This window comes from Aedes aegypti, chromosome 3 (genome assembly GCF_002204515.2).
Source record: "Aedes aegypti strain LVP_AGWG chromosome 3, AaegL5.0 Primary Assembly, whole genome shotgun sequence".
NCBI classification, from domain to species: Eukaryota; Metazoa; Arthropoda; class Insecta; order Diptera; family Culicidae; genus Aedes; species Aedes aegypti.
Window position 1 is genome coordinate 186,969,549 of NC_035109.1, and position 12,785 is coordinate 186,982,333.

At 38.6% G+C, this 12,785-nt stretch overlaps 1 protein-coding gene across 5 annotated transcripts in view; it reads right to left on the minus strand.

Moving 5' to 3' along the window:
- LOC5577379 (potassium voltage-gated channel protein eag) overlaps positions 1–12,785 on the minus strand; it is a 144,177-nt gene that overhangs the window by 53,906 nt on the left and 77,486 nt on the right. For all 5 annotated transcript variants that reach the window (XM_021851872.1, XM_021851870.1, XM_021851871.1 and 2 more), the window contains 5 exons: positions 10,175–10,271; positions 9,630–9,784; positions 8,733–8,924; positions 8,471–8,629; positions 1,668–1,740 (listed from right to left, as the gene is read on the minus strand). In XM_021851872.1, the coding sequence (XP_021707564.1) occupies positions 1,668–1,740; positions 8,471–8,629; positions 8,733–8,924; positions 9,630–9,784; positions 10,175–10,271 (676 nt within the window). The remainder of the gene's footprint in view (positions 1–1,667; positions 1,741–8,470; positions 8,630–8,732; positions 8,925–9,629; positions 9,785–10,174; positions 10,272–12,785) is intronic.

Here is a 12,785-nt window from a genome sequence, read left to right on the forward strand (position 1 = left end):
GTGCGTGGCCCCATAGACAAAAATCAATTTTCAAGTTATTTTATCCGGCGATAATAAATATCCACAAGTGTCTATAGATAATATCCGCTTTTGAAACTAGTATTTATAAGCTTTACAAAGCACTAAAATTATCACAACAAGCGTCGAAAGAGACAGTTGTCGGAGTAGCAGAAAAACTAAATTTTGTCGTATGTTTTCAGCATCCCTTTCAACTAGTAAGGAGAATGTTGAAACCAATATATTCAGTCAAAATCTAAAAGAGAACATGGTTGAAGGTTGGTGAAGTATATTTGATGTAATAAGAACATTAATTTAAACTTTGAATATGAGAAATTGGCACGTTAAATTGGTTATGAAATAAAATTTGTGAAATACTAACATGTAACTTTGATTATTGATTCAAAAAAAGTTCCACCGAGTTCCACCCTAAATCACGCACAGACATGTTTCTTAAAGTGTCATCTAAGAGGTCTGAAAGATACAGCTGCAACTCCCTGCAACTCTTCGAGATTTTTGACTATTTTTAGGTACACTCCTTAACCAGCATAAGTATGAAAATAAGTTGTTTGTGATGAAAAATCCGAAAATCTTGTATCGCTATGTGGTCTCGGCATAACCTGACAATACAGCATACCTCAAATGATATATTTTAAAAGTAGTTTCCAACATTTAATTAAAATTTTATGCTAAAAACTGGTAAATTTATTTTTTTTTAAATTTTTCTGCATAAAGGCATATAAGTCACTTTTGCAGCTACGAGTGAGAAGAGACATATTTGCAAATAATTTCTAACATAATTATGAGCAAAAAAGTACTTATTGCAAGGTTTTTCTAGGAAAATCATGAAATTGGCGCTTGGGTCAGTTTTGCGATAATGCTCTTTTAACCAGAAACAACTTTCCCTTTCCTTACCAAGGTGCTCAAATGGCTTGATTTTCCAGTTTTGGTTTTTGTACCGCATCTCCATACATTCAACGCACTATGCGTCCGGGCAATTCGAATCAACACGATACTCGAGAAGTTTTTAACGCATCTAAAACCTGTTTTTGATTTTATGAGTCAAAAAAATCTATTGATCAGTTTTAAAATATAACAATTTAACACTGTCTGTAACACAAATCTTTTTAAATAAGTCAAAAATAATTACAAAGTAAAAGTGTATGTCAACCGGGATTCAAATGGATTTTGTCTTTATTTCCAATTGATCGAGCATCCTAAGATAAGTTCAATCAAAGCTCAAAGATCACTTACTCCCTATGATACCGAAGCGAATCCAAACACATTCAAAGAAACATATAAAAGACACAACAAAAGACAACATAAGTGCTGTAATGTACACAATTGAAACGGAACTGAAAGCACAGAAAATGAAAGCAGGACTGTTGAAAAGAAAAGGACTAGCAATTAAAGGAACAACAGAACAGACTGTAATTTGTTTAGAATTTCGGCTAGTCGCCGTTAGCTTCCAGATTAGATAAAACCAATAGAGGACGTATACACACACGCACTTATTTAGCTTTCAGCGACAGTTTAATTGCACTTTAGCCGACAAGGTAGTGTGAGGAGAGAGCGAGCCGCATAGGACAGTTGATTTTGCTAAAAATAACTACGCGCGTAAAAACAGTGTCAAAAAACAGGACGTGGCAACGGAACGTAGAACACTGCACCTGCAATTATCATCATGCAGATAGTGAATACCTTCTCGTTGTCCGTCTCGGCAGCCACGTTTCCGAATCCGACCTAGAACGACGAGAAAAGAGGAAGACAAGTATGAATTCTGTTGCTGTGATATGGATGTAACATATGGTTGTTTCGTCACTTAGATGTACATATCAATAGAAACTGCTGGTTGAATCTTAAACACCACAATAACAACCAGTGTCAAGAACGGGATTTCAAAAAAGGGGTATTTACTACATTTTTTAATTTGTTCATTTGTCGTTACTATCAAAAGTTTGCCATGAAAGCTTTTAACGCCAGAGGTTTTGTATAGTTATTGTACACTTATGGACCGAAAAAAAAAACATTGGTCGTAAATTTGAGTAACACTCGTTAATTCCTTTACCGGCAGCTTCATTTTTTACCGCAAAAAAAAATATTCAAATCTCGATAACTTTTTTGCTTCTCGATATTTTTCCACCATTTTTTCACAGGATCTCAAAAAACTCTTCTAGTTTGAGAACCCGTGTCGATATTAATCATTGGTGATCTAGTTTTGAAGATATTCCGATGTTCCTTGGGGGACCGACATTTTCCATATAGAATGTCTTTGGCGGCCATTTTGTTTTTGGTCAATTTATCAAAAAAATAAAATGTGTACTATACAATGCCATGTAATAAGGAGCTACCCTGAAAAAATCATACAAATTGGTTCAGTATTCTTGGAGAAACCTGAAAATTGCGATATGAGGTTTTTTGAATGTTTTCAAGATCTTTATTTGTCCAGAGTGGAGCAGACACATAAATGCTCATTACTCAAAGACGGCTTCACCAAATTGCTTCATTTTTTCACAACCTACTCGCATTAATGTATAATTTCAAGGTGTGAATATCCGAATACGATAAAAATTCTGTAGGCTGAGATGTTTACGTGGGTTATGGCTACGCGTCGGTTCCCCAAGAAATTTGGAATATTTCGGATCTAGGTGACCAACTATCAATATCGACACATATTCTAAAACTTGAAGAGTTTTTTGAGAGCCTGTGAAAAAATGGTGCAAAAATACCAAGCATCAAAAAAGTTATCGCGATTTGAATGTTTTCTAATAAACTGAAATAATTTATTCTTGTTAAAGTATCACATTTTTTTATAAGCTCTAGCGTTATAAGACATTACGGAGCCGATTTCGTTTTATAAGTACATACAAATACAACTTTGAAACATAAAAATCTTAAAAGTTTGAGAATTATATACTAGCACATTTTTTTGTTTACAAATAATTGTCACTGTGTTGCTTTTCCGCAGATTGGCATTTTCTGTAGTTATTTCTTGGAGAGTTGAAGAGTTCCTGCCCAATGCAATGTTGAAAATGTTGTCAATGAAATACCTGAACAAATCCCTACAAAAATCTTTGGATGAGTTCTTGGATAACCTACACATTTAAAAAATACGGATTACGGTGAAATTTCACCGTAATCTCAACAGCTGAAGGTTCGGTGAAAAATCATCGAACAATCTGTAAAATAGTTGAACAAAATCATAAAGAAAAACAAGAAAATGGTTCGGCCGGGAATCGAACTCCTGATTTACCGATCAGGAAGCACTAAGCTACCACTAAGTCAGTTTTCACTGCTTGCTAGTGATGTGCAAAAACTGAAATAAAAGAAAGCTTATGCCTGCCAGAGCGGCTGTTATTTTACAGAAGTTCTGTGAAAATAATTCTCATTTATATATTTATTTATTTGGCTTTACATCAATTATCTTGATAATACCTCGCCAACAACATTTCGCCAATTTACTCGGTTCATGGCCGCTTCTCTCCATCCTCGACTGCGACTCACGCTCTCCAGGTCCTGGAGATCCACCTATCTCGCTGCGCCCCATGTCTTCTTGTTCCGACCGGATTCGTAGCGAACACCATCTTTACAGGGTTGTTGTCCGGCATTCTTGCAACATGCCATGCCCAGCGTATCCTTCTAGATTTAGCTACCACACGCCGTTCTCCTGCAGCCGCCGAAGATCGTCCTTAGCACTCGGCGTTCGAAAACCCCTAAAGCTTGCAAGTCCTCCTGGAGCATAGAGCATGCCCATAGAGAACTACTGGTCTTATGAGCGTTTTGTGAATTTGGTGCGGGGGTGAATCTTTCTTGACCGCAGTTTTTTCTGGAGTTCATAGTAGGCACGACTTCCGCTGACAATGCGCCTTCGTATTTCTTGACTAACGTTGTTGTCAGCCGTCAACAAGGATCCGAGGTCGTCCACCATCTCGAAGTTATTCCCGTCTATTGTAACACTGCTTCCTGTCGCGCTCAGTTCTGCCTACCAGCATGAACTTTGTTTTCGACACATTCACCATTAGCCCGACTCTTGTTGCTTCGCGTTTAAGGCGGGTGAACAAATCTGCCACCGTTTCAAATTTTCTCCCAATAATATCCATGTCGTCCGCGAAGCAAAAAAATTGTCCGGATCTCGTGAAAATCGTGGCTCGACTGTTAAGTCCGGCTCTCCGCACAACAGACATGAAAGTCCGTCGCCCTGTCGTAGTCCCCGCCGAGACTCAAACGAACTGGAGTAACTTCCCACGAACTCGTTTGCTATAGGTGATAGACGACGGAAGAGAATCTGGGAAAGCACTTTGTAGGCGGCGTTTAGGATATTGATTGCACGATAATTTTCACACTTCAGTTTGTCGCCCTTTTTGTAGATAGGGCATATAACGCCTTGCTTCCACTCCTCCGGTAGCTGTTCCGTTTCCCAGATTCTGACTATCAGCCGATGCAGCCGATGCCGGCTTGATGAGTTCGGCTCCAATACCATCCTTGCCAGCGGCCTTGTTGTTCTTGAGCTGGTGAATGGCATTCTTGACCTCCCCCATCGTGGGCGCTGGTTGGTTTCCATTGTCCACTGTGCTGACGTAGCCATCGCCTTCGCTGTCCTGACCTTCTGTATCTGTGTTCTCTGCGCCATTCAGGTGTTCATTGTAGTGCTGCTTCAACCTTTCGATCACCTCGCGTCCGCCCGTCAAGATGCTCCCATCCTTATCCCGGCACATCTCAGCTCGCGGCACGAAGCTATTGCGGGATGTGTTGAGCTTCTGATAAAACTTCCATGGTTCTTGAGAAAGGTACAGCAACTCCATCTCTTGGCATTCCACTTCTTCCAGGCGACGCTTTTTGTCCTGGAATAGGCGGGTTTGCTTTTTCCGCTTCAGTCTGTATCGTTCTACGTTTTGTCGCGTACCATGTTGCAGCATTGCAGCCCGCGCTGTATTCTTCTCTTTTAAAACCTCCTGGCACTCTTCGACGAACCGATCGTTCCTTGAGCTCCCTTCCACATATCCGACAATGCTTTCGGCAGCATCGTTAATGGCTGCTTTAACTGTCCTCCAGTAGTCCTCAGATGGGCTCTATCGAGCTCGCCCTCATCTGGCAACGCTGCTTCAAGATGCTGTGCGTACGCATTTGCGACACTCGGTTGTTTCTGTCGCGCTACACGGAAAAAAATCGGTTGCCGGATTCATGAACAAAAAGTCATGAATTCATAAAATTTTATGTTTCATGATATCATGACTGAAAGTCATGAAACCGTGACTATTATGCAAGAATTTGTATGCTTAGGGCGTTACACAAATCTAACTGTCACTTTCTTCATCTTAGTCAACGTGTCTCATGGTGATCGGTGATTTTTTCTAGTGAAATTATAAAAAAAAAATTGTTTCTGAAAAAGTTTAAATTTAAGACACTGCTCTTTAGAACCTTGCCATCGTATCGATGACATTCTTGGCGAGATTTACGTAAGTTCCCACATTGTGTCACGACACAATCAATCTGCCGGAGCTATTAGATGTTCCAAAATATACATACAAGCCTTCATCTTGATTTTGCAGATCCGGGCAATGTTTGACTTTGAGCGAAGATTTCCCTTCAAAAACACGTCGGAGATTTTATCTGTTCGGATGTGATGCCTTCCCTATGTCCTATAGCAGAGCAGCTCACAAAAGGCCTTCAGCAGCCGGATGTTCCAGTTCACTTTCTACATCCACAGTATTGTTAAGGAGTGTTCCATTACTCATGCAATCCACCAGCATTTTGTGAGCCCAGGGACCATTTGTCAAATCAATTGATGTTCGAAACAATATTTTGCGTACAAACCTAACCACTGAATGTTCGCGTTCCTGCTAAAGATTGGCACTCGTTAGGTTGACAATTGTGAAATCTGTTGCGGTTTATTACGAAACTACCGGCACAAAAGTCGCAACGATTTTAATTTTTATTTCATTTGTTTACCAATAGCAAATATAGACTGGGATCTAAATTGACGTATAATGTTCCGTTTTCATGAACTGAGTTCATGATTCAGGGATCCTGCTTCATGATTTCATGACCGAAATTGCCACTTTTTGTATCAAAAATAGGAATCATAAATGACAGATGACTAAATCCATGAACTGTGCTTATGTTTCCATGAATTTTATTCATGGTTCCAGCATACATGCTTCATGATTTGAGGATTCCAGCTGACATTTTTCTTCGCTATAAATTGAAAACGTAACGTACAGCCGACGTTGCGGTAAAATGCTTCATGATTTCATGACTTTTGGTCATGGTGTATTTTCATAACATGAAAACACTCTTTCCTCCCGAAATCATGACTCATTCTCCTTATTTCGAGTGCCGCATTTTTACCCGTGTAGATTGTACCGAGGCCGGAGAAGTGCCGTCCATAGATCAGGACGTGATCGATTTCTGATTATGCCTGCTATTGTGATCTCCAGGTGTATCGATATGGCTGTGCTGGAAGTAGGTGTTACGAATGGCCATATTATTAGAGGCGAAATCAATTAGTCGTAAGCCGCTTTCGTTCGTTAGCCGGTGGGCGCTGAACTTTCCAATAGACGGTTCGAACTCCTCCTCCTGGCCTACCTGAGCGTTCAAATCTCCTATGATGATCTTGACGTCGTAGCTTGGGCAGCGGTCGTACTCGCGTTCAAGATGCGCGTAAAATGCATCCTTGTCATCATCAGTGCTTCCGGAGTGTGGGCTATGCACGTTGATTATGCTGAAGTTAAAGAATCGGCCTTTGATTCTTAACTTGTACATTCGTTCATTGATCAGCCACCACCCGATCACGCGCCTCTGCATATCATTAATCACTATGAAAGTTGTTCCCAGCTCGCGTGTGTTTCCGCAGCTCTGGTAGATGGTATGACTACCTCTAAACGTTCGCACCATTGCCCCTGTCCAGCACACCTCCTGCAGCACTACGATGTCGAAACCGCGGATCTTCAGTACATCGGAGAGTATGCGAGTGCTTCCGATGAAGTTGAGAGATTTGCAGTTCCTCGTACCGAGATTCCAATCGCTAGTCCCTTTCGTCGCTGTGGCCTTTGCCGAATGTTCCGATCCGTATTCTCTCGTTGACGTTCATGTGCTGATGAGTTTTTACGGTTGGCTTGCAGGGCCTGACTCCAACCCCCTAGATTTCCAGAGGACCATTCCCCCTAAATGATTGGAGGACCATAGTGCGCAGTTTAGCTTAGAGTCCTTCTCTGGCACTCGGACGATGATCAGCCGCCCCTGAGATGGGGAACAGTCGCTGTTGTGAGCCGCTCCTAACATGGAGTACAGACGCTCCAGGTTTGCAGAAGCAAAATCAAAGGCAAATCCCCCCGTCCCTGTCAGCATACGACCAAAGTTACCAAAGTTGGGTACCCGATGTTCCCCAAGGTTACTCGTTCCCATGCCAGTACCACGAGAAGGTAGGGATAGGAGTTGCGTACGCCATGCCCAGCCATTTACCGTGCCATCTCGCTTATATCACGGATTCAAAAATTTTTTGCATGATATACCGAAGCGTGATTGAATGAAAATATATTTTTCTACTCTATAATTTTCGTCAAATTTTGAGATGTATGTTGCAGAAATAGATCAGATGAAATGAAAAGCACATAGGAGGTGGGTCAAATGATATATGTTAATTGTTTAGGGTTATTTTTCAATGTAAAATGTATGAACTTCATACAATTTTTGTGGCGTGATAAAATCGAGAGTGATATAATGAAGTGATATTAAAACGAGCAGTGATAAAATCGAGAAACTACTGTAATCCTTTCCGAAGTTTAGCGATCATTTGATTACATAGGGATAGGGATGATGTAATACTATCCTAATGAAAAAAGGTTCCGTTTTGGGCATGGTTCGGATTTTGGAAATGGAAAATTTCGACTTTGATGCCAAAAACGGAATCCCACTGTAACTATAATATTAAATCAGCTCAGTAATGCCCCCAAACGTTTGAGTCTTTTAACCAAATAGTCGATTCTACCCCATTACCTTGAATGCCTTCGCCCCCTTCACATGATTTGTTTTTAAAATCGGTCCAGATATTTTGAATAGTTCTATGAAATAACTGGCGTTAAATGCTTTGATGGATTTATTTTTATATATAATAAAGGAAATTGAAGCAACATTAAGCATAGAGTTTTGGTCAAAAAATTAAATCTGATTCTACTATCTACGTTTTCATCAGCAACCAATAGGTACGCAATATAAAAGTAAGTCTAACGATATATGCATAGATCGGCGAACAATTATAATCCTCTTTATTCACCCTAAGAACATTATAGCTGGCGGAATAGTGCTGATGCACCCGTTTTAAAATTTAAAACTTAATTTAGTTCGCTTGTAACGGGAAAATCCCCACGGGAGATTTGTAACGTGTTGAGCACCCGAATCAATTTTGAATGCATAGAGAACCCTGGCGAGAAATGTGGGAAGAGACGAAATTGGATCAATATTTTAATTTGCTTACCGATGTCATACATGTCATCGTGAAATAGAGCGCTGTAACGTACATCGTTTTCCTTGACGGTCCATTGACCAGTTCTGGTGCATTAGATTCGTTTGACCAGATGTACGAGTAGGGGCTTTGCGTGACATTCGCCAGCTTCCACAACCAACTATATTGCACCTGTGAATGGGATGAGACAAGAACGAATCGAACCGAAATGTAGTTCCAGTAATTGTTATTACACCCGACGCAATTGGACAATTCTAATTAGCTCTATACTTACGCCATTGTCAGCATCACTTCGTCCTATCGAGTACCAGATGCAAGCCAACCAATGGGCGACCAACATGTAAAAGCACAACAACAGAATCAACATTGCCGCTCCATACTCCAGGTAACGATCCAATTTTCTAACAACTCGTCCCAATCGCAACAATCGAACTACTTTCAATGCGCTGAAAAGGGATCCGATGCCCTGAAAAGCAAAACTTTATCAATGATTCATTCACAAGCGAATTGGATGTTGGGCGCCAAAAACACAGCCCAACTCATGTTTGTGACGGAGAAAGTTTGACACCTCTGAGCTATGCAGGTTGTTTATTTGAATATTTATCTCAATGGTGCATCACCAACGGCATAACGGATATTTCATGCAGATTTGAAAGAAATGGAGCGTGAAGCCTAGCCGGAAGGTAAGATTCTGGTGGCAGGGTCAAATGTTGTCGCTGACAGCAATAAATGAAACGATGCAGTTTACAAATCTATGCAGTTTTCCAAATCCATGTCACCTGAACAATCAAAACTGAGTCTTTTATACTATTACATACAACTTTTAAACGCTGTTCTATTCCATTCCATAATTATCAACATCTACACAGATACTGCAAATTAAAGAGTTTTCTGGGCACATGTAAGTGACAAGTAGCTTTGACATTGGAAAGGTTAACGAATGTACAATATTGTACAAAAACGCATTTTCAAACCACATGACGAAAATTTTGGAATCAAATGAAGAGAGATTCTCCAAATTGGACCATTTATTCTCGTCGTGCGCAAAATGTTTTTTTCTAGTGAACAAATCGCCCAACCGCAAGCTCAGAGCAAGTTATTATAATTGAGATAAAAGTATAAGAGAACGGTAACATTATTAATTCGAACAAAAAGGATCGGCGTTACTTACGTCGTCGTCATGATCGAAAGCATTGAAGACATCGTATGGCAGACAGCTAAGCAAATCAATGATGAACCACGATTTTAAATAATTCATACGAATAACCTTCGGATCGCTGACCACCTCTCCGCCGGGGCCAACGAACGTAGTGTGGAAATTTAATACTGAAACAAGATGAAGAAAGTTCGTTAGGCATTACGCATTTACATAATCGGCAATAACAGTTGGGAGATATCCAGAACCGATTTGCGATTCAGATCAGTCTGCCTCCGATACTAACTGCGATTATTTTTCATTGTGCAATATGTAATTTTAATATTCAGCCCACTCTTCTTAGTGCTTCACGAACAAATAATTGGATTTTGCAGAAACGGGTACGCAATTTGCCTCCACTACTGACACTTAGCGCACGCCACTAGAAAATCTTATTGTCTTTGCAATTGGGTCTCAATTAGACGTGAATAATTAAAGAGGGTGAGCGTTCTGTGCTGATCGATGTGCTTTGTCTGAGGCGAATCAATGCAAACTGCAATTCAACGCGATAGCTTACTTACCAATATCTATGAAAAATATTACATCTACTATTGAATCGACTACTAGTAGTGACACATCCTCGGATGTTTTGTTCTTGAAGGCTACATTATATGGTACCTAGGAATAGAAAAGAAAATTGCGATGGAAAATTTATCAAAATAAGATCTTACAACCCAAATTGTGGATGGTTTCGTTTATTTCATTCTACATTTGGTTCTTATCCACGCTGCGGTTAGTAACCGATAATGTTCAAAACTGCAACTGTGGAAAAAGCAGCACAAGTTTATCAAAAAGTTGTAAATGAACATTTTTAATTTGAAATCTTGCTGAACTTTACTACAGGTCCTATGTATTACAATCAGAGATTCTCACATCTCTCGCTTTTTTGGAAAATGCCCTATTACATTTTTTAATGAATAAATTGAACCAAATTAAGCGAAATTTCTAATCAAATTTCCTAGAAATTCACGTTGGGATTTTTTTTTTAGAAAAATGAGGCTAAATTCTGTTGTCAAGAAATTCCAACCTGGCTATGTTTTTTTCATGGCGCGCTTACCGCTGTCACTATGGGGGCAGCAGGTGGTCAAAAACATTTTTGTAGTGCTATGGCGTTTTTTCATTTGTTTTTAGCAAGGTATGATCTGAATTTGTAAAATATGAGTATCACAGGACATCCCCACTAAACCAAACATCCCCCCACGAACAACAAAACCATGAATTTACTACCTTTGAATTCAAAATAACAGATTGAAAATCGCTTCAATTCATTTTTCCTAAAATCATGTTTTCTGGTCACCATATCCTTAAGATGGCTAAGTACTATAAGGGAAAAATAAAATGTTGGTCCGAAATAAATCAAAAACTTGTAGGCCAACTAGAAACAACGAGATTTTGGCCATCTATAAACTCTGTTAAGTAGAAGGAAAATTATTTTAAGCTCGCACGGTAAAAAAAATCAAATGACAAAAAAATGAGAAATGACAATATTTTCAAAGTTGCAATTTGTTGCAAGATTTATCTGCGAAACATGTTTGTAGTAGTTTCAACCTTGATTTCTCTCTAAACAAAAGCGTGGGGAAATGCGAGGAAAAAAAGTTCTTGACTATCAACGTTAAAATTTGGCATTAAGGAGTGTATCGAAAAGTAGTCGTGAACATTCAAAACGATTTATCTCAGAGCATAGTTTATCTTTTCAAAAGCTTTTTTCACGTAAATCTTCATCATATCATCAATTATTGATGCAACTTAAAAAATATTGAATAATGTGCAGGGGGCTTATAAAGCATAGAAAATAAAATCTTGTACAAAATTACATTTTTCAAGTGTCATCTGAAGATTCGATTATTTGTATTGATCCAAATTTCAAACAAAATAGGATGAAAAGCTAATTCTATCGGAGAATATGTTTACTTTTGAAGCTCTGTCATATACAGCGGTAATTATATAGAGTACCATGTTTTGCTTACGTTACATCATAGATATGCAATGAAACTTTTCCAATCAAAAACAAATTGTTAATTCATTCCAATCGTTTGATATTGCCATTAACGTGTAGAAAGAAAAAAATGAAAAAACAATGTCCTTAAAATTGATTTTTTTCGATACTTGCTCTCAAATGCTTGTTAATGTATTTTTCTATATATGTTGAACACTGTGCCATAAGAGTTGTGACACAGAATATATTATCATGAACCAAAATCTTTTTTTTTTTTCTTAACATTTAACACATTTTTTGACATATTATTTTTTGCAGAGGTGTGCAAGATTTTCATCATTATCTGTTAGTAATTTGAAAAATGATCATACAAAATGCCACTTTTTTTTAAACAATATCACCGCCTCATAATTTTTAATACATTGTAAAGTATTTCTGATCAAAAAATTGTTTGTGGGTTCAACCCAATATTTTTGAGACTGTTTTAAATGTTTGCGACTACTTGTCGATACACTCCTTATTTTCTAAAATGTTCAATTTATTTCTATTAGTGGTATGACATTATTTTCATAGTACAGCAGAAAGATTATGGCCAAACCTTTATGGGAATGTATTTAGATAAATTGTTTAATGAACTTGAAAAAACAGGGGTTTTTCGCCGGAAAGTGTAAATTTTGCATCCATTTTTGACTTTGACACTGTATGTCTCAGAAACTAAAGCAAGTAGTATCTTCAAATTTTGGATTTTTCCTAATAATGTTGTTAGTAATAAGTAGAAAACAACCAAAACTGCTTTTGGAAACATTTTTTTTTTGTTTCGATTCATGACCGCCTGATCCCCCATAGTGGCTCTGTGCTTTTATTCCTTACCACACCAGAATCCGTTGGCCATTGAAAGTCCACACTCAATTACACAGCAGTTATTGGTAAGTGGGACAAATGGATACCAATCATTCACTAGACACTAATCTCTCCGGTTACATACGGTAAACAATTAATTTTATTCCACGTATCACTCGCAACATGCTCGAACAGAACTTTATTGGTTATCAGTATCACCTTAACTCTAGAACACGATTCTAATAGGATTTTAATGTTAAGGCGAAGTAGGCCGTCATGGAAACTTGTACTGGGCGTCGATGATTGTGGCTTATTTGTTTCACGATAATAAATTGAAAAAAAAAAAAAATACTTGG